This window comes from Pyrus communis, chromosome 12 (assembly GCF_041283825.1).
Source record: "Pyrus communis isolate YQ-2024b chromosome 12, ASM4128382v1, whole genome shotgun sequence".
In the NCBI taxonomy this organism is placed as follows: Eukaryota; Viridiplantae; Streptophyta; class Magnoliopsida; order Rosales; family Rosaceae; genus Pyrus; species Pyrus communis.
Genome location: NC_142576.1, coordinates 21,200,038 through 21,221,681, shown reverse-complemented (window position 1 = coordinate 21,221,681; position 21,644 = coordinate 21,200,038). Strand labels below are relative to the sequence as shown.

At 37.6% G+C, this 21,644-nt stretch overlaps 2 protein-coding genes and 2 pseudogenes across 6 annotated transcripts; 2 read left to right on the top strand and 2 right to left on the bottom strand.

Annotated features, from left to right (window-relative positions):
• Nucleotides 1-2,764: 2,764 nt before the first annotated feature.
• On the bottom strand, nucleotides 2,765-5,759 carry LOC148692475 (uncharacterized; annotated as a pseudogene).
• Nucleotides 5,760-9,105: 3,346 nt separating this feature from the next.
• LOC137745633 (serine/arginine-rich splicing factor SC35) lies at nucleotides 9,106-13,924 on the top strand. 4 transcript variants are annotated; one of them, XM_088681561.1, is made up of 11 exons: nucleotides 9,106-9,425; nucleotides 9,515-9,593; nucleotides 10,076-10,155; nucleotides 10,272-10,338; nucleotides 11,025-11,096; nucleotides 11,274-11,519; nucleotides 11,618-11,798; nucleotides 11,899-12,008; nucleotides 12,274-12,464; nucleotides 12,591-12,820; nucleotides 13,286-13,864. In XM_088681561.1, the coding sequence occupies exons 1-8, from the start codon at nucleotides 9,350-9,352 to the stop codon at nucleotides 11,902-11,904; spliced, it is 807 nt and encodes a 268-aa protein (XP_088537687.1). In that variant the 5' UTR covers nucleotides 9,106-9,349; the 3' UTR covers nucleotides 11,905-12,008; nucleotides 12,274-12,464; nucleotides 12,591-12,820; nucleotides 13,286-13,864. The 4 variants fall into 4 exon arrangements, with proteins under 4 accessions (XP_088537687.1, XP_088537688.1, XP_068341718.2 ...); XM_088681562.1 differs by lacking the exon at nucleotides 12,591-12,820 and having other exon boundaries at nucleotides 13,660-13,924; XM_068485617.2 differs by having other exon boundaries at nucleotides 12,591-13,477.
• Nucleotides 13,925-14,628: 704 nt separating this feature from the next.
• Nucleotides 14,629-16,494, bottom strand: LOC137745830 (large ribosomal subunit protein eL21z/eL21y). The gene is made up of 2 exons (XM_068485848.2): nucleotides 16,170-16,494; nucleotides 14,629-15,045 (listed from the first exon to the last, which is right to left on the bottom strand). Exons 1-2 carry the CDS (start codon nucleotides 16,404-16,406, stop codon nucleotides 14,788-14,790), a joined length of 495 nt encoding a protein of 164 aa, XP_068341949.2. The 5' UTR covers nucleotides 16,407-16,494; the 3' UTR covers nucleotides 14,629-14,787.
• A 4,011-nt stretch (nucleotides 16,495-20,505) lies between these two features.
• Nucleotides 20,506-21,364, top strand: LOC137746132 (dirigent protein 22 pseudogene; annotated as a pseudogene). The gene has a single exon (XR_015953963.1). The product of XR_015953963.1 is annotated as a dirigent protein 22 pseudogene (transcript).
• Nucleotides 21,365-21,644: the final 280 nt, after the last annotated feature.

The window sequence follows — 21,644 nt, the reverse complement described above, 5'->3', positions numbered from 1 at the left end:
AACTACTAAGCACCGGTCAACAGCATACCGTCAAGGACCCACAAGACTTTTCCTCCAACTAGGAGGGCAATCACAACGCGACACGTGTCGGTATTAGAGGCCAATCACAGCGCAACACGTGTCGATATCAGAGGCCAATCACAACACGACACGTGTCAATGTCACAACAAAACTAGAAACTCTCTTCTATAAAAGGGGATCATTCTCCCACAATAATCCCTAATGTCATTTGTACTAAACTATTTACTAGAACTCACTAAAAGAGAGCTTGAACCTATGTATTTGTGTAAACCCTTCGCAACTAATGAGAACTTCTCTACTCCGTAGACGTAGCCAATCTGGGTGAACCACGTACATCTTGTGTTGTTTGCTTCTCTGTCTCTATTCATTTACGTACTTATCCACACTAATGACCAGAGCAACCAGGCGAAGGTCACAAACTTGACACTTTCTGTTGTACCAAAGTCCTCGCCGATTTTGTGCATCAACACACTTAAACTAGGAAAGCTCACAACACTTCCCCTTAAGTGTGTAAATACTTAAGGTAGATCCAACATCATGCAAAAGTTGAGGAAGTTGACTCGTTGGCACTGATTCTAAGGAACAACGCTTATTCTCAATAAGGTAGAAACTTGCATAAAGAAGTACGTCTCACTAAAAAAACCCTAAGGCTATGGCAAAAACCCGAGTAGGGACAAAATCCATAGTCTAAAGAAAAATGCATGAGAAATGCAAAAGTCAAAAGAAACGTCTACGAGACGCCATCAGGCATATGACCAACCTAAGGTGGGTGCCTCGTTAAAACCTAGTTAGGTAGCAAAAACCCAGTGGGAAAAATGCTCATAATTGTAGGGAAAAAGAGTACATTAAGATCAAGCAAGTATTCTTCAAGATACTCCCCCTAAGTTTGATACAATTCCAAAGAGAAATACCAATGTTACAACTCAGAAAGTTTACGCATACCAATTCCTTGAACAAGCTTCTGAAACGTTGCCTTCGGTAGTGATTTTGTGAAGAGGTTGGCCAGATTGTCTTATGAACGGATTTGTGTGACTTAATCTTTTGATGCTCTTGTTGTTGATGTGAAAAGAAGAATTTCGACGTAATGTGCTTAATGTTGTCTCCTTTGATGTAACCCTTCTTGAGCAGTTCGATGCATGCTTCATTGTCTTCAAAGATCATTGTATCGACATCTACAAGAGAGTAGAGATTGTAGGAGCTTCGAATATGGCCCACAACGACTCTTAACCAAAAGCATTCCTGAGTTGCTTCATGTAAGGCGAGAATTTCAGCATGGTTATACGAAGTGACAACTAATGTTTGTTTAGTTGACCTCCAAGAGATTGTGGTACCTTTAATGGTAAAGACATAACCCGTTTGAGAATGCGCCTTGTGCGGATCAGATAAGTATCCTGCGTTAGCATAACCAACAAAGCGAGAATCGACTCGAGAAGTAAAGGGTGCGGCATCACTCAAGGATCCGTTAGGGATAGAACAAGCCCAAATCCGTAGTACCCTTAAGGTAATAGAAGATGTCTTTCACACTAGTCTAGTGTCTTTGTGTTGGTGCATTATTGTATCTTGCCAAAAGATTAACAGCGAATGAGATGTCGGGTCTAGTGCATTGAGCTAAGTACAATAAAGCATTTATTGCACTTAGATAAAGAACTTTAAGCTCCAAAATCTCTTCATCATCCTCATTCGGACGGAAGGGATCTCGTTTTATATCTAGCAATCGAACGACCATATAAGTACTTGAAGGCTTCACTGTACCCTCGTTAAAGCGGCACAACACCTTATGAGTGTAATTTGTTTGATGTACTAAGATTCCATCCGAACGGTGCTCTATCTCGAGATCAAGACAGTATTGAGTTTTACCTAGATCTTTCATCTCAAATTTCGACTTCAGGTGCGCGGCAGTTCTCACAAGCTCTTCAGGAGTTCCAATAAGGTTCATATCATCAACATATACTGCAACTATCGTAAAACTGGAATGTGACTTCTTAATGAACACACAAGGATATAGTTCGTTGTTCACATATCCCTGACTAGTCAAATACTCAGTAAAACGGTTATACTACATTCTTCCGGATTACTTCAAACCGTAAAGTGAATGCCTTAGTTGAATTAAGAGCGTGTTCCAAGGTTTGGAAATATTTGATCCAATCAATATAAGTCATTCAGGAACTTTCATATAGATTTTCTTATCAAGATCCCCATAGAGATACGCAGTTGCTACGTCCATCAGCTGCATACTTAGTTTTCGGAAACTACCAAACTGATAAGGTAGCGAAAAGTAATCACATCCACAATGAATGAACAAGTTTCATCATAGTCAATCCCGAGGCGTTATGAGAAGCCTTATGCAACAAGACAAGCTTTATAACGCACCATTTCATTCTTCTCATTACGCTTCCAAATGAAAACCCATTTGTAGCCAACGAGCTTCATATGTGGAGGAGTAAGAGCTACAGGTCCAAACACCTTCCATTTTGCAAGCAAATCGAGTTCGACTTGAATTGCTTATTTCCAGTTTGACCAATCAGTTATACGTTGACATTCATCAACGGAACAAGGTTCAATATCATCGCTCAACATGATTTCAGTAGCTACTGCACATGCTAAGGCATCGTTGATGATCATTTTATTTCTACACCACACATTAACTAAGCTAGCATGATAGACTGAAATCTCACGATACTTGGGAGGAGGATTTGTCTCTTCAATAATGTTTCTGCAATATAGAGTTTCCTCATAAGTTGGATCATTTTAAGCAAGCGACAGTTGGATTCACGGTAGGCTCTTCAGAAGCATGTGTCGTGGGTTTCTTCTTCCGGGGGTATGAATCATTTGAACTAAAAGGTCTGCCATGCTTTTGTGTAGGGGCAGATGACTGGCTAGCTACTAATGTACGTGGATCACCAAGATTGGGGTCCAGAGCCTCCAGGAGGGAAGTCGTTTGTACATTTGGTACATCCATCTTTATAGGCGCATTCGCAGCTGGAATATGTGATCTTGTCACGCGCGCTAAGTCGGTGAAAGCATCTGGCATGCTTTGAGCTATGCTATAAAGATCTAATATGTGTTGCATTTCAGTTTCAGACTGATCGGTGCGGGGATATAAATGAGTCAAAGTGAGAGTCGTCCACGATAATTTTTGTTGTTCTTCAGGGATGTTGATGTTCTTATCTCCCCCTAACGATGGGAAGACTATCTTATAGAAGAGACAATTCGCAAACGAGCGATAAACAGATCGTCTATCAAAGGTTCTAAGTAACGAATAATCAAAGGAAAATCACATCCGATATAGATTCCCATCCTTAGCTGAAGCCCCATTTTTGTATGTAAGGGCGGCGAAATCGGCACATAGACCACACAACAAAAACGTGCAGATGCGATATGTCATGTTCGTTTCCGGTAACCAATTGAATGACGTTATATGGTTGAGTCGCAACTGGCCTCAGGTAGACCAGCATAGCTGTGTGTAATATTGCATGGCCCCAAGCAACGATAAGGAGCTTAGTAAGTATGACCAACGATCGAGCAATCATTTGTAAGCACTTAATGAATGCCTCTGCCAGGCCTTCTAGGTGTGAACATGGGGTACTAGATGTTCAACTTTAACCCCAACCGACATGTAATAGTCATCAAAAGTTTTAGATGTGAATTCTCCAGCATTATCCAATTGAATAGATTTGATCAGATAATTAGGGTGGTGAGCTCTGAGCTTGATAATATGAGCCAACAGTTTAGAGAATGCAGCGTTCCTTGTGTACAACAAGCACACATGTGACCAACGTGTGGAAGCGTAAACCAAAACCATAAAATATCTAAATGGTTCACATGGAAGGTGAATTAGTCCACAAATGTCCCATCGAATCTATTGCAGAAAAATGGGAGGATTTAAACGAATCTTGTCATAAGAATGCTCAGTAATAAGCTTTCCTATATAACATGTTTGACATGCGATTCCTTGAATCGAACCTAAACTTCAGGTTAGTGGATGCTCGTGTGATGAGTTGAGGATACGGCGCATCGTTATTCATCCAGGATGTCCCAAACGATCATGCCAAAGTGTAATTTCATGCGCAATCCCAGAGGTAGGGCTGACCACATAGTGGCATTCTATGGGCGTATGGTCGTAGTATACAGACCACTCGGGATACGCTTCATCTTCTCTAGAATACGCTTCTGGCCATATTCGTAGGAAGTTATGCACATAAATTCAACTCCATTTTCTACATGGATTTCAGTGTGGTAATTGTTATCTCTAATGTCCTTAAAGCTCAACAACGTTCTTCAGGAACGTGGAGAACAAAGAGCCTCATCAATGGTCAAGATTGTACCATTGGACAATATTATACGTGTCTTACCGTATCCTTCGATCAGGTTAGATGGACCTGAGAGGGTTGTCAGATGTGCATTCTTAGGTACGAAGTTAGTGAAATAGATACGTTCAAGCAAAACGGTGTGCGTGGTTACACTATCTGCCAGACAACTAACTTCCCCACTAGTCATACCTAAAATAAAAAATTAATTTGAATCGGTCACAAGCATAAAAGTTCTAAAAACAAATATCCATTCAAAATAATTTTAAGTATTCAAGGACGGAAATTAATTAAAAACTTAATATCCAAAAAACAAATCACCAACAAATAATCCAAACATAAAGGAAAATTGTTCAAAATTTAACCAAAAAACAAGGGGGTTCGGCCACTATTGTGGAATTCGGCCCCATGGTCTTATTTCAACTAAAAAATAAGTCTATGTCTAAGATTCTATTCTTCCATAAGTGTGATAGCCTCTTGAAAGTCAGAAATCTCCATCTTTGTACTCTCTAGATCGTTCATTTGCACAAAGTTTGATTCAAACTTCTTATGACGACAATGATATTCAGCTACAACCTTCTGGGGAGCTCGGCAAACACATGACCAATGGTCCTTTGAACCATAGCGATAACACATATTTGTATCCATAGTTTTAGGTGCTTTGCCCTTATTCTTAACGTTTGGGGCCTTGTGAGCGAAGTTAATGTGTTTCTGGGCTTTGTTTCTTCCCTTGGATGGGCTTTGACTCTGTTGACCTTGGTGGGATGGCTTCTGGCTGCCCCTACGACACCTCTTTTGGTGTTTTGGGCGTTGGTTTATGCTATAGTGTGTTTCAGGTATAACAGTCGCCCTAGTAAGTCGAGCTTGATAATTTTTCATTAACAGCTGGTTCTGCTTTTCAGCGATAAGTAAAACAGAGATCAAATTCGAGGACTTAGTGAACTTCTGAGCTCTATATTGTTGTTGCAGGATAATATTAGTAACAGAGAAGGTTGAATAGGTCTTCTCTAGGAGATCTTCTTCGGTCAAAGTCTCATTACAAAACTTGAGAAGTGATCGGATTCGACAAACTTTAGAATTATATTCATTCACAAACTTAAAGTCTTGGAAGCGTAAATGCTGCCAGTCATGTCTTGCTTCAGGCAAGAAGATGTCATTTTAATGATCAAAACGATCAGCCAAAGCAACCTATGGTGCTCGTCGATCCTCCTCAGCAAGATATTCAGTTTGCAAGGCGTCGTGGATATGTCTTCGGATGAAGATCATAGCAGTGGCTTTCTCAGCTTCGCTAACAAGGTTGTCCGTCTCATCTTCAATGGCGGGACGCAAATTCTTTGCAGTGAGGTGAAGCTTCACATCTTGAACCCACTTGAGGTAGTTCCTTCCAGAGACCTCCAAAGTGGTGAAGTCAAGTTTGTACAAATTCGACATGTTCCTATCGCAAAATAAAGGACAAGATGTGATTAGTGCAATGGAGAAAAATAATCAATCCATTCACATAGGAGTAGAACATTCAGGTTCTAATAGACATGTATTGGTTAATATTCTCATGAAAAAACTTTGGGTTTTCTTTGGTGATGTATTTAATGAAAACTTTAGGTTTTCAACAAAGGCATGTTTATAGAAACTTTAGGTTTCAAAATAATTATGAACTTCAAATTCATATGTTCCTGCAGACAAACGTAAATATATACATAGAAATATGTAAGAAAATATGCAAATAGAACTTCATGTCTACAATTATAATTGAATTAATTATTTGGACTTTGAGCCAAATTTAAAGTGTGGGTGAAAAAATATAAAACTCATTGGTCCTAAAAATAATTAGGCAATTAAACTCGGGTCCAAAAACTTGGACTAAAGCCCACGGGTGGGCTGAGTAATTTTGGTCCGTGTGGCCCAGGCCCAAAAATTGGGCTAGGGTGTCTCGAGTGGGCTGTAGGCTCACGGGGAGAGGGGAACAAAATGGGCCGTAGCAGGCGAGCCTAATTTTTTTTATTTTCACATGGGCCGCTTTAGGCGAGCCCAAAAAAAAAAATCTTTTTCTTCTTTTTTTTTCTTTGTTTGCAGGCCAGAGGAAACAATTGGGCCGAGGGAGCTCTAAATCCCAATGGGCTAGAGCAGAGTACCGTCAGTGGGTCAAGCCCAACGGCTTAGGGTCAGGCCAGAAGCTGATGGCTTTGGCTGCGGCTCGACGCGACTCAGCCCGCAGGTTGCATGCCTGGGCAAGGTTAGGGTTCCGAAGAACCTTAGCCGCAGCGATTTGTTTCCCTTTCTGTTATATTTTTTTTTTTCAATTCAATTCATATACAATTCAATTCAAAGCATATTCAATTCAATAGTTTTTAATATATGTACATATATTTGATGCAATTCATGGCAAATATCAAATTCACATAATTCACCAATTATGAATATAATGCATAAACAATTGTTTGTTGAATCTAAAATTCGAAAAACGTAAAGTTGGGTCATGCATTATGGTGAATGTTCATGCTATCAGGGCTGCAAAAATATCGAGATAAAAATCGTTGTTTTGAAAGAACCTAATTATGTGATGATATGGATGAACTGGTTTGATGCAGAAAAATCTTCAATGTTAGATTCCTAAGCGCAACGGTAGGAGCGTGTTGATAAAATGTTGTAGCCTATTTTATCTGGCAAGGAAGAGAGGGCCGGTGGCAAGGGTAGAGAGAGAGAGAGAGAGAGGAGAGATGTGTTTGTAGAATCGTAGGGCAATTGTGTATTGAGGATGTGTTATCCCCCCTATGTAGTGCCTTTATTTATAGTAGTAAAATGAGAGAATAAATCATTCATCCCCAAGGAATACAAGTCCACATAGGAAAGAATAACTAGAATAAAATCTAATCTAGAATTTACACAATCACACTTAAACTAGGAAAGTTCACAACATGTTTATGTTTGTTTGGTGTATTTGCCCCTTTGGTCTTCGGTTTTTGGATTTGGTTTCTACAAGTTTCCAACTTGAAATTGAAATAGAAATTGAAATAGAAAGCATTTTTCCTCACCACCTTAAATTAAATAGATTTATGTTCACGTGGATGATATTAGTTTATCGTTTATTTGTTTATCTGATTTTGTTGAATATTCAATCATGTTTTGTGAATTGACATATTAATTTTTTTTATTCGAGAATTCTTAATTTATCTCATTAGTAATGAATATTTTGAATGGAAGTGTTTAGTTAAAAAAGAGATGAGCATGAGCACAAAAAAACTTATTGACTGGTGCAAACCTTACTAATCAACCATTCACAATTGGTCGCGCATATTTTGTTCTGTTTAACTAATGATTCTTGATATATTAAAGTTAAAATCTCCCAACTTTTTTATGTCGTCTCAAATTGGTCTCAAACATTTTAAACATTTAAAACAAGTGCCTAACCTATTGAAAATGTCATATCCGTTAAGCTCAAATTAAATTCCTGTTAGTTAAAAGGTCATGGAAGCATGGCTTTCACCAACTAATGGTCACCACCACCACCCTAATCAAGTTATCACCTCCAAACCCAACTCACAACACTAACTCCACCTACATCTCAAGTCGCCAACACCGAGAATAAGGTCATGGAGATTGTTGAAATAGTGTGGACTGCCATGATTCAGCCACCACCATATCCAATGCACACAAAGAAGAATTGAAAGTTTTACGAGCCGATAATCGGCAAATGGCGGTCTTCGAGCAGCTTTCTGTCTTAGATGTAGTCGATGAAGCCGTTCATCCAGTTTTTCCCTTGTGTTGTTTGTGGCGACTATGTCTGGTTCTGGTTCGTGAATGTTTGGGGCAACGAGGTACTCGAACAAGATTGTTCATTGAAGCATATAGTCGACTGTAGATGAAATGTTTGCTACTGTGTTAACGTGACAGTTCTTATTCCTAGGGATTTGATGGATCTTTTACTTGTCAAATCATTCAAGGAGTGCCTTAGCCTTAGATAGGTAGCGTCCCACCATCTGATGATGAGCTGCATAGTCTCCCTTGACTTGGTTAACTATCAGCATTGAGTCAGAGTCGTAATGGACTGATAGTTGATAGGAGCATATTTATGTGACTTTGTTATCTTATTTCTTTGCATTTACTTAGTTAATTTCCATTTATTATAGTAATTTAAGTTATTTTAGTATTATTGTAGGTCCAATTGGTAAAAATGACAATAAATAGTCAAATGGAGTAATTTGGAGCAGTTTTGGACTTGGATTGGATAGCATGTGTGGATAGCATATGAGCTAGATGTTTTTGGTGTTTTAAAGGTGTTAAACATGAGCTAAAATCTAGAGAAATTAAAGTTGAGGCTTGGAAGGCAAGAAATTACACAAGAAAGAAGAATCCTAGTTGGAGAGAAGTTTAGTGGCTTGTTTTTGAGCTCAAATAAAGTTGTTACCTGTTTTGAAGTCCAAATAAAGAATCCAAGCTCCCACCGCAATCGCAGTTCCTCCGACCTCCACCATGTCATCACCTCCACCTTCCCTTAACTCACCTTCCACCTAGCTCTACCACTTCGACTCCAACCTCGTCCGCACAAATGTGGATCCCCTATTTGCCATGTCATCACTTAACGGGTTACTTAACAAATTTTCTAACGGATGTATGAAATTGAAATAAAATGAAAGTAAATGTATAAAATTGAAATGTTTTAAAGATGTTGTAAGAAATTGAAATTGACTCCAAACATGAGGGTTAAATGTAATTTACCCAACTTACTAACTTAGGGGCAAAATGATCCCTTTAAAAGGGGGCAATATTTGAAATTTCCCAGAGTACTCTTTCCAGAGGGCCAGATACCCAAATTCGATCATCCAATCGCCAACGTCCCCCGAAAACAGAGTCCAGCCTCCAGAAACCTCCAGATATCTGTGCACTCTTGTGCAGATTCGGAAGGACACTTCACTAAGGTTCGATCTTGGTACCCTCCAAATTATACCAACCACAAACCCTAACCCTAATTCCAAATTTCTAATTTCCAATTTCCCAATCTCTCTCTCACTAACAGTGCAAGAACCATGTCTCACTTCGGTAGGTCTGGCCCTCCGGACATCACCGACACCTACTCTCTCCTCGTCCTCAACATCACCTTCCGTAAGCGCTCTCTCTCTCTCTGTTTTTAATTTGTTTTTGGCTGGTTTGAAGGTGGTAGTTTGTAGATTGATTGCAATTGTTATGAACAGGTACGAGCGCTGATGATCTGTTTCCGCTTTTCGATAAGTATGGCGAGGTTGTTGACATCTTCATCCCCAAAAACCGGAGGTTTGTCTCGATAAAGATGCTCTTTTTTTTATCTTTTTTAATGCTTATTGGTCTGTTTCGTTCCTGAGAAATTGAATATCTTTGATTTGTTTGAAAACAATGTCTATGTACTTAGAAAAATCATGTGAGAAAATCGGTATTACGACAAGTTATGAATGTTTTGTTTGTGGTTGTACGGTTGTACCTAAACATTCAAATTATTGTTATTTGTGCAATCTCTTATTTAATCATTATTTTTCTTATTTTTATGAATGCTGAGAAGATATGGGAATTCGACGCTTATGATCACCTGTTTACGGTGTTTGGGGGAGCAATAGATTCTCTTGAAGTGGAGTACTAGTTAACTGTAGGAACTGCACATTTGAATTTATGTCCTTCCCTCCTTAGTTTTTTTTTTTTTTTTTTGGTTGTTTATGGTTAACAAATATTGTTTTGTTTTCGATGACTGAATTTTGGACGTTTATTTCCCTCCTCTGGTTTAGGACTGGGGAGTCAAGGGGGTTTGCTTTTGTTCGATACAAATACGCAGATGAGGCTCAGAAAGCAGTTGAAAGGCTTGATGGTATTTAAATTTTCTGATTTTATAATTACTATTACTGTTAATAATTGTGTTTCTGCTACCTTTTTTTAATTGTCACTGCTTATTAAGTGTCTTGACAATTCTAAATACTTATGCAGGGAGAGTTGTTGATGGCCGGGAGATAACTGTTCAGTTTGCTAAGTATGGGCCAAATGCAGAGAGGATGTAAGTTTTTCAGTTTTTAATGTTTCTTATAGTGAATTCTTTAGGCTGAAGTTTATTTTTGGTACTTTTTGTTCCTCGAGGGAATTATGAACTTGTAGTAGGTCTTCCCATATGCTTGTAATACTATCTCTTAAAAAAAATTCTTAACTACTGCATATGTGGCTCTTAAATTGCAGTAAATCCTTATTCAGGTTTATTCATCGACTGTTTTGTTAAATTGGCGTATTCGTAATGTATTGTTACTAATACTACCCTATTGTTTTCTTTGGTACCAATACTTGTCACATAGATTGCAGTATCTGTTTTCAATCCTATACTCTTGTTTATGTTATAAATTATATATGCACTGGATCGATCTCTTTTTATTGTGCAACAATGCAGACTAAACTGAAAACCCTTGTTTTGGTTAGAAGGGGTTCTGGTTGTTGAACCAAATCTTGTTTGTTAGGCTCAAAGGGTTTCTGTTGTGGAATAATGCAAGGATCCCGCAAATATGGCTTTGGTTTTACGCCTCAAATTCCTTTGAGCCAAAACTTAAGGGTTCTGGTCTGCAAATTTTCTTAGTGTGTTATTAATAACACTTGTTATTTTAGCTGCATTGATAATGAAATTGAACATTGAAAATCTAATTTTTGTTTGTTGTGCGGCTTCCATTTACTTTCTTTTTGCTTTCACCTTTATTTCAGTCATAAAGGAAGGATTTCTGAAGCTCTACCAAAATCAAGGTACAGGTCAAGAAGTCGCAGTCCTCGGAGAAGGTTAGCACTCCTTTTGGTCTTTCTTTTTGATGGATATTTTTCTGTCATATGATTTCAAGAATCCTGATCTCAATTTGCTAGATTGTGCCTAGATTTTGACAGATACTCCAGTTTCTTTCTTAAGCTTTTGATAGTATTCAAGTGAATGCCTGATACTTACTACTTAAAATCTCCCAGGTACCGAGATGACTACAGAGACCGTGATTACAGGAGGAGAAGTCGCAGTAGGAGTTGGGATAGGTATGACCGTGACAGATACCATGGGAGGGACAGAGACTACCGTCGACGAAGCAGGAGCCGTAGTGCCAGTCCTGATTACTACAGGATCAGGGGAAGGGGGTGCTATGATGAAAGGCGGAGTCTGACTCCATATAGGAGTCGGAGTCGGAGTCGTACTCGGAGTCCATATCGGTCTATTGATAGGTTTTAATTCAAGCTAATTATCCTTTTTTGTTATGTTTATAGTTGTATGCTAGTTCCTCCTTTTGGTTATCTTTAACGTATACTAATCTGCACTGCAGTGCCTCCCCTGCTCGGCGTAGCCCTAGTCCTCGTAAGAGCCCTTCCCCACTAAGCAGGAGCCGCAGTGCCAGCTCTGATAGACGTAGTCTTGATGGACAATCCCCAACCTCTCGAAGTGTTTCACCACGCCATCGTCCTGCTGATTCTCGAAGCCCATCCCCTCGAAATTTAGATTTTGATGTGAGTTGATGTCTACAGTTTTGATTGCTTCTGGAATGATTACTTTCTCTTGCATGGGCAGAAGAGTATTGGTTTGGTAACTTTTGACTGTATTTTACAGGATTGATATTGTTGTATGGAAACTATCATGGAAGCACCCTGAGTTGTGTACTTTTTGCAGCTCTGCTGATATTGGGGATCCTCTTTTGGATCTTTTACGTGCTAGTTCTGGTAGGATGGGTTTTCTTTAGTACTCTAATATATAAATGCTGCACCTTGTGCATTTCTTTATTTAGCTGGGATCATCTGGCAACTTGTGGACATTATAGTTTGTAGATTGGTAATATTTAATTTACAGAGGATATTCTGTTGTAATTTTCGTATTGTATTTTCTTTCATTTTTGTTTTGGTGTGAACTATGGTCTGTGGTCTTAAGTTGTCTAGTTCTGTTTATAGGAAGACTGATTCATCATGAACTATTTCTTGGATTTTATAGTTCTGTTCGTGAAAAGAGTGATTGAGGCCAAGATAAGAGGATGTTGATTCGCAGCCGTTGATGCTGTTTCTAGTTTGTAGATGGATGGTCGTGGTTGTGATGGTGGTCTTAGAAGTATGATTGTTTTTCGCAGTGAGCTGGTTGCAGGGCCAGTAGCTTAAGCTGATTTTCTCCATACGTGATATATGTTGGTAAGAAATATGGCTTGGCTATTTGTTTCTGAAGTGTTATGTAATTAGGATTTCTATGTTTGACCTAATAGTCGGTTAAAGGGGTTTTAGCTGCTGTGGCGGTCGTAACTGGGTCTTTACCTGTAGCTGATGCTGCATGTGATTTGGACGGACATGTTGTTCCTTATGAACCTGAATGGGTTTGTAGTTGCTGTGATGGTAGAAATTGAACTGGTGTTTCCCTGCTGCCTGATGATGCACATGAGTTGGACCTGTGATTTAGTAACCAGGCTGCGGATACCCAGTATGAACTGTGGATACTAACTCTGAAACCTTGTATGTTGGGCCCCACTTTGCAGTCACAGTAATGAGACACGGTAAACAAGTTTGTGGTTAATTTCTTTAGGCTATGTTTGGATGAGGGATTTTCAAGTCCTAAGGGATTGATGCCAAGTTAGTAAGGGACGGATTACAAATTATTAGGTAATAAGAGGGATTAGAATGGCACACATGAGCATTACAAAGGCGTGTAAAAGAGTTTTATAAATGATTCCTTCCTAGCAGGGATTTGCAAACCCCTCTCACATGCCTTTTTAATGTTCATGTGGTGCATTTCTAATCCCTTTTATCGAGCATTTTGTAATCCTTTCCTTATTAACTTGACCTCAATCCCTTTGGGCTTGGGAAATTTCTCAATCCCGTAGGGTACTTAAGACTACTATATCTAGTCCCAACCTGTTTTCAATTATATAATCTATGCTGCTGGATTTATATATATCTTGTATCACATGTTGGTGGCTCTAGCTGTGAAATGGTAGCTGATCTGTATTATGTTGTATCAGAATCTTGTGTGGGTTCGTGAACAACTGAAGTTGTAGCGAATAACCACCTGATGCGCTGTTGCTGCCATTTTATGATGGGGTCCGGTAGGCTATGACCATTTGGGGCCCTGAGAATGGCTACTTGGCTATCTATCTCGCATGTCCTGATTGCCGAAAGATTTACTTTGTTTTCTGTTATGCCTGATTGATAAATGGCTGTGCATAGTTGCTGGTCCTAGTTCCAGAAGCTCGTTTCTTAATCAGTCTTTTAACATTTACTACATAATAATTGCATTTAACGATTATGGGGTTGATCTGGGGAAGATAACTTGGTCTTCTTATATATAATGTTCTTTTGCCAATCTTATGCGCCTATTGTGCTACGTATATTGTAGGTTGCTGCGAATCTTTCGTAAGACTGGTATCAGATATCCTGTTGTGCTTTTGACAGTAAACATGTAAGGCCCTTGTTTTCGCTTACGTTGTAGACTCTTATATTTTCATGCTGTATTCTTGTGTTGTGTTCTAGTATTGATGAGTGAGAACTTCAGAATATAGGGGAATGCTGCATCACTAAATCATTGTTTTAGCGATGGACCAGACATGTATTCTTGTGCTTGACTAGACGTTTTCAATTTCGAGTTCTGATTTTCTCGTTCACCGCTCATTTGAACCTTCCATGTACCCTCCGGTCCCTCCCTCCGTTTCTTGTCCCATATTTTACTGAATTCACTTTCTTTGCAACGTCTGCGCGTATTTTTGTTGAAAAAAAAAAAATGTGTTTGGGTCAGACAGACTCAATCAAGTGAATATCCGTATGTTTTTTTTTGTTGGAACTGTTATCACTTCAAAAATCTCACTTTACATTTTGCACAAATGTATTTTTCTTTCTAATTATATAAAGTTTGAATTGTTGGAGTGTTAATAACAATTCTCTATTTTCTTTTTCTTGAATAAACAATATTATCTATACTATGGAAGAGGACAGTGGGATTAGCGTTAGTAGTAATGTGGTTTAAATTTGCCCTTAGCGAAAGTCGGACGTAAGATTTTTTATTTTACAAGTGAAGAGGAATACCAATAGACTGTAGTACGAAGTTGTGGAAGTTCACATTATTTCGTCAATGAGTTTCATCCGTTTTAAGAGCCCAGGAGATTGTTTTGATAGGCTATCAGGTATCCTTTAGAAAAGGCTCTGTTAACGCTCGAACTATTGTATAGACCAAAGGCGTATTCATTCGTACTTGTTCGGGATGGTACTGACCTGATATATACATGCATTTGGTTGGAAAAGTTGAGGGATGAAAGTGAGTTTAACCGGGCGAGTTGAGTAGCTTAGAGAGGTCAACTAAAAGCCATACAGGTAAACACTGAAGATAATTTCCACATTCGAATAAAATTGTACTTGAAACCATAACATATATCATAAGCAGTCTCAAATGCGGCACATCAAAGTCGCTCAAAAATTTGTAAAACGAAACTACGGAAACATTTGAGTTGACCAAAGCAAACGGAAATTAAACCTAGTACCCTCCTTTAAGATCATTGACGACATCATAAGGAATGGGAGTAACGGTTTCCATGACGGCACCTTCCACCCTGAAACCAGGCTTGGGTCCCTTTGGCTGCCTCTTGGTGCTAATGACCTCACCCCTTGCCTTAGCCTCGGTCTTCAGCTGATCATTCTTTATCTTCCTCAAACGGAATTCTTCGGTGCACCTTGATGGCTGCACATGCTCCACGCGCACATGGATCCTCTTCCTGATGATTCTGTTTCCGACCTGATATCATATAGAAGCATACTGTTTAAAATCTTTGGTGACCAAATCCAAAGTAAAGTATGCAACAATCACTAAAAAGCATGACAATGGCAGTACAGGACTCCAATACGTACAGAACAAGACCATAAATTTAAGACAATGATCAACATTGCAATACTCAAACCAGAACTCCGTATGGACCTACACGAACTATTAACCTACTCTCAATAAAAATTCATCCTAAATCCACAAGCTTATATCGTAGTTCACACATGAAAGGTGGTAACTAATACCAATCAATAATAGAACAAATATTTCAAACATTATAGAACACACACAATGACTTACATCAATAGGTCTTATTTGCCAATTGACAACCTATTTTTTGTTGTCTTAATTGCAGTGGGTTTGTATCATCTGACACAACAGAACAAATTATCAAAGAAATTACATTCGGCAATTGGTGTGTGTTCTAGGATCCATACGGCCGACCTCACTTAGGGCTGGTTTGGTATTCCTGTGTTTTGAAAAAAACCTGCTTCTGATGTGCCAAGAATACGCAACTGTGAAATACAGCAGCAGAGTGTTTGGTAAACATTTTTGTAAAAGTGTTTTTGAAAAAAAAAAAAAACAGTATTATAGTGTTTGATAAACTTTTATGTAAAACAGATGTGAAAAAAAGCTGATTTTTCAAAGCTGAGTTTTGCAGCTTTGTGTTTTTGGCTTTTTTTCACCCCCAAACTGTGAAAAAAAAACTAAAACTGAATGTTTACCAAACTAGGGCTTAGTCGGATAAGGCTTTGTTGTCGTTATTGTTGATGTGTGATACCCAACTTTACATACAGCATTAAATACAAATCAACAGTAGATTCAGTAGCATTAAACGAAGCCCTAAAACATCCCTGGAAACATATAAATCTAAGCTACAATTTCCATATAACAGCAAAAACCCCGGCAACGACGCAGTTCTATTTTTCCCTGACTCCATTTAGATACCATCAAGTCCAAATCAGACCTAAAGTGAGGAAATTTCAACAAAAACCAACAAATCCGGACCAACATTTCCACACAAGCATATCATCTAACACCTTGCAGGCAATCCAAACTCCAAATGAATACACACGAAAACAAAAATGGAAATTAACCTGCTTGTTGATCTCGACACCGATGGCGCGCTTGGTGACGTTCCAGACGCGACCGGTACGGCCATGGTAGAACTTGTGGGGCATACCCTTGTGGACGGCGCCGTTAACCTTGACATCGACATGGTCGCCGATCCTGTAGGTCTTGAGGTAGGTGGAGAGCGGGATGTACCCCTTCTTCCTGAACGCCCTCGAGAACAGATCACGAGTCCGGGAACGGAGACCGTGTCCAGCAGGCATTTTTCTGAGGGTTCTGTGACTCTAGGGTTTGGGGTTTCTTCTCTGAGAGTGGCTGCCTAAAGCCCTGCAACTCTGTTATCTTGCTTTTATAGTAGGTCTGGTGAGGCGGGTAGGGTTTTCAGGGTTTGTTGTTGAGATGTGGGCTGGGCTTATTGTGTCAACAAACATTGGATTTTATTATTGTTAAGATGGCCCATGTTTAATGGGCTACAATTTGGCCTGTTTTAATTTTACAAGGTTTTAATTCTAAACCGTGGCCCAAGGATAAGAATGTGTTCCTATTAATGCATTGGAACGTTTATTTATTTGGAATCGAGAAATCTTGAATCAAAATGACAACTTATGTATGAATTAAATAATCCTTGGCTGCCGATAAAAAAAAAAGAGGAGTTTTAACGAAACATTCCCGGTACTGTTCACTTTTAACGAAAAACCACACTTTTACCTTTTTTGGTACTATTCACTTTTCATTAGAATTTTTTTCTTTTTTTTTTTTCATTCATTTAGCTCGTAATGAATAACTCACTAAGTTCAAGGTATATCGAAGATAGAGGCGAATCATGTTTCATGTTGAGGGAATTAGATAGGAAGGAACTTATCCCTTCTAAACTTGTCATACAGGAATGAAGACAGTCAGGAGGGAGAATTGGCAAATAGTTTTCTTAATGAGAATTCAATTTCTACCTTTTAGTTGGACATAATTTTTGTTCAACTTGGTTATCCTTTTGAGTTCAATTCTATCTACCAAAAAAGATAAGTGTGTAGTACAAAGAGTTTTTTTTGGTTGTCATGTGATATAAGAGTTTAACCTTAACAAAACCTTGAAAAATTAAACTTACTATGGATTGTTAACTCATTTTATAATACTTAAGTGACTCGTTACCCTACACTTGTGGAGGTCAATATATATATATGAATATGCATAGTTTATTTTTCTCGGGAATCTTCTTGTTTAAACACAACTATTGGAGTATAAAAGATCGTTTGGAATTTGTTTCTCTAAAACTATTTATGTTCATCAGTGCTTACAGCTTTCTATAAGCAATCCTAAACAAGCTTCAGGTGTAAACCCAAAATAGTCATTTACGTAAATATTGGGTAAGAGGACAAACCCAACAAGATCGTCTTGGGCTTACACGAGAGGGTACAAATCAAATTCTTGTTTCTTTATTTTAGTTAGGGTTGAACTTGCCATAATAATATGGTTCAATTTTGTATTTGGTGAGAATTGAACTAACATTTCACTTACAAGTGAAGAATACCACAAGACATTACTACTATTCTTGGTAATCAAGGAATGATGAGTTCGTGAATCGCCTTGTGACATGAGAAATGTTTTAGCCTTAATGGGCAAATGTCTGCTGGTTGTAGGATGATTCTCAACTCTCTCCATTACATAACCTGTGAATGTTACTATTTAAACTAGAATATTGCTATTCATACACTTATTTTTACTTTTTATACATTTTGTTAAATTTTTGCCATTGATTTTCTTCAATCTATTCGATCTGATGATCAAAAATTGAGAAGGATGTGTGAGAAGTAAAATTAAATGTGTGGATACTAACCTTAAATTATTACAAACAGAGTTTTACTTTCAACGTAGACCAACTCTCAACAAATCTCACATGCAATAACAGTAAAAAAAAAACACTCGTGTAAACAACTGACCATAATAATACATCAAAAGATACGATAGCGCTGTCCACCAACCAAACCAACAGATCCGAACTATAATGGTCGGTTTGGTTTGATTTTAACAAAAAACAAATGTCAAACAATTTAAAAATTGAACCGAACCGATTATTTTTTGGTTTTGATACTTTTGCAACTGACTAAAACCAAACCGAATTGACCATGTATCTTTTAATTATTAATTAATTTATTACACATGTCAACGTATTATAGGTTACTAGAGACCTTACCATACACATATCAAAATCTTCAACATATTATAAGTTGTAATGACTTTTATTTTTTTTTTATTTTATTTATTATTATTTTTTTTTAAAGAATAAGAAGTTGTGATGACTATTAACAATTAAGAGATTTATACGTGTTTTATGCTTATGTGAGGTTCTAATTAATAAAGACTTTCAACTAAAGCCAAATTGGCATAACTCTTCATTTTGGTTTTTAAGATTTGAAATCGATAGAAGTAGTCTCTGAGTTTGTCCACCATCAATCATTTTGGCTTTTCTGTGAAAACTCTCCATTAAATAAGGATAAAATTACAAAAATACGCTCAACTTTTTGTCAAATCATTTTGGCCCATTTTTTATTGGGAACTTTAATGAAAAGCTTCCGATACTGTTCACTTTAACGAAAAACTACATTTTAACACTAAAAAGTCAATTCTAGTACTATTCACTTTACCCTTTATTTTGTCCTTATCGTTAAAACTGAAAGTTTTCAAAACATTTTCATTAGTTTTCCTTTTTTTTTATAATTAAATTGAGGGTATTTTTGTCATTTTGATCCTTATTTAACATAACTTTTTACAAAATGACCAAAATGATTGATGGTGGACAAATTCACGGCACACTTCTATCGATTTCAAATCTCATGGACCAAAGTGAGGAGTTATGCCAATCTTAAGGACCATTTTGGCTAAAAAACCATTAATAAATCATAAGCTAGCATGAGATGTTTATTTAGAAAAGTGTTATTCACACACCCAATTTTACCTCTCACACATCTTTGTTAATTTTTGGTCATTGATCTTCTTCAATTATTTTGATCCGACGGCCAAAAATTGAGAGAGGGTATGAGAAGTAAAAATGCTTGTGTAGATATCACTACCCTTTATTTAATTGAAACTTAGTTCTATTTGACTTGGTGAACTTTTTATGTTTCGAAAAGTATAATCTTTCAATCGAATTGGATGTGTGAGATGTGTGGATGTTTAGAACATTAAAACTCTTGAAATGTTGAACTTTTTTATTTATGTGTTGAATAGATTTAAAATGACCGAACCAAACAGAATCAAACCGATTAACAATATTTTGGTTTGGTTTTAATGGCGGTATCTATCAAACCGAAGCATTGGGTACTAATTAGTTTATTTTTAGGTGTCAAAACGAATCAAATCGATCCGTGACCACCCCTACATGAAACAATATAGCATACTGCTCCTTTTGCAGACCGTGTTAAAGACTCTTCTTTTCTCTTTGGTCAAGATTCTTGTGGATGATTACAAATGCAGACAATAAGGACCATTTGGGACCATCCCATGCCCCTTTATTTTTTTCTTTCAGTCACAAAGTTGCATTACTCCAATAGACTTTGGCACTTTTTGGTCGTCTTTGCACCACACTCTACGTTATACCTTTTCTTTTCCAGAAGACTGTTGGTTTTAGTCATCTTTAGATGCAGCCAAATCTTCCTTTAACTTTGCACTCAACAATACGGCAACCGTTTGACCTCCATGGACTCAACAATACGGCAACCACTAATTTCTTCATTCTTTGTAAGTGTGTGGATGATAGGGTTTTTCTTTCAACACCTTTTGCTTGTTTCTTTATACTCGAAGTTAATGCAGTGGAGCCTCCTCCTACCAAGCCTTGAAAAGAATAACAAATACTGGGCTCCTTCGTCGAAGACTTATGGTTGCTTTTGGTAGAAGAATTTTGAGTTTGACGAGTATGCTGACACATTGTTATTCTTCATGTGTTATACAATATTGTTGATATTTTATTAACCTATATTATAGTATTAATAAATATAAACATATATTATAACACCATAAATTAATAACATCACGTATAGTTTGATGATCAAAACAAAATATTCTTATTCTCAACCTACGTGCTAGGTCAATTCGACATAAAATATGTCTTGTCAAAATAACTACATCCAAAATAGTCCAATATCTCCTACATTTGGATTAAGATTTTAATAATCTTAGATAAAAAATAACTTTTTAAAAACTTAAAATACACTATAAAATCCATCAAAATCTATTGCTTTTAAAGTTCTGTAAAATCAAATCCCAATTAAACACGCTCCCTAGTACTTTTCTCATCTGTCACAACTTGTTATGCCAACTTTTACAATTATTCAAATCCATTTCGTTTTCTATATATTAAGGTTGCCCAAAACAAAACTACTTGTCCTAAAAACCTTTTTATACTTCTCTCTCCTTCAAAAAGCTCTATACCATCCTCAACTCTCTACAATGGCCAAGACCCTCCAAAACCTCAGTTCTACCTACACCATTCTTATAACCATTTCCTTCTTCTTCTTCTCAACCCTTGTCACTTCAGAGACTCACCATTTCTCAAGACCCTTATCTCCATCAAAACATGGTCTAAAGAGAGAGAAACTGAGCCATCTGCACTTCTACTTCCATGACATATTAGGTGGCAGAACCCCCACGGCAATTAAAGTGGCTGAGGCACTCACGACGAACACTTCCATGACTGGCTTTGGCACTGTGGTCATGATTGACGATCCATTGACTATCGGCCCTGAATCGAGCTCTAAGCTAGTCGGAAAAGCCCAAGGTATTTATGCTTCAGCTTCACAAAGTGAGGTGGGCTTTTTGATGGCTTTGAACTTTGTTTTTGTTGAAGGGAAGTATAATGGTAGCACTCTCAGTGTGTTGGGGCGCAACGCCGTGGTCTCAGCTGTGAGGGAGATGCCGATAGTAGGAGGAAGCGGGCTTTTCCGATTTGCTCGTGGCTATGCGCTTGCTAGCACTCATCAGTTTGACATAAAAAGTGGAGATGCTGTTGTGGAGTATAATGTTTATGTCTTCCATTATTAACTGGTGTACGTGTTGTTTGTTTTCCTAGCTTTTTTGTGGCTTTTACATATGAATTTTGAAACAGTCTTGTGGCTCAATTAATTTTCCAATCCCCTGCTGATTCTTTTTGAAGATTGTAACTCTTTGTTATTGTTTTACAATAAATATCGTTACTTCTTAAAATAAACAGAATATATACTTTTTCTTTTCATCCCATAAATCATTCACATTTGAGTCCTATGTAAAGAAGATTCATAATCTAGCTATCACATTGCTATAATTTGTAATAACATTGATTATTGTCATTTGTTACTAGTACTCGGGTTCATATTATAAGTATGGAGATATATGAATACACAATAGAAAATCCTTTGCCTTCTGGTAATTATTCAATAAAAGGGCATATTCTTGGAAGCCACATGAAGATCAATCTCGACAATATTTGCCTAGAGTAACTATTGATCAATCTTTGTTTATAAGAAATGCTTCCA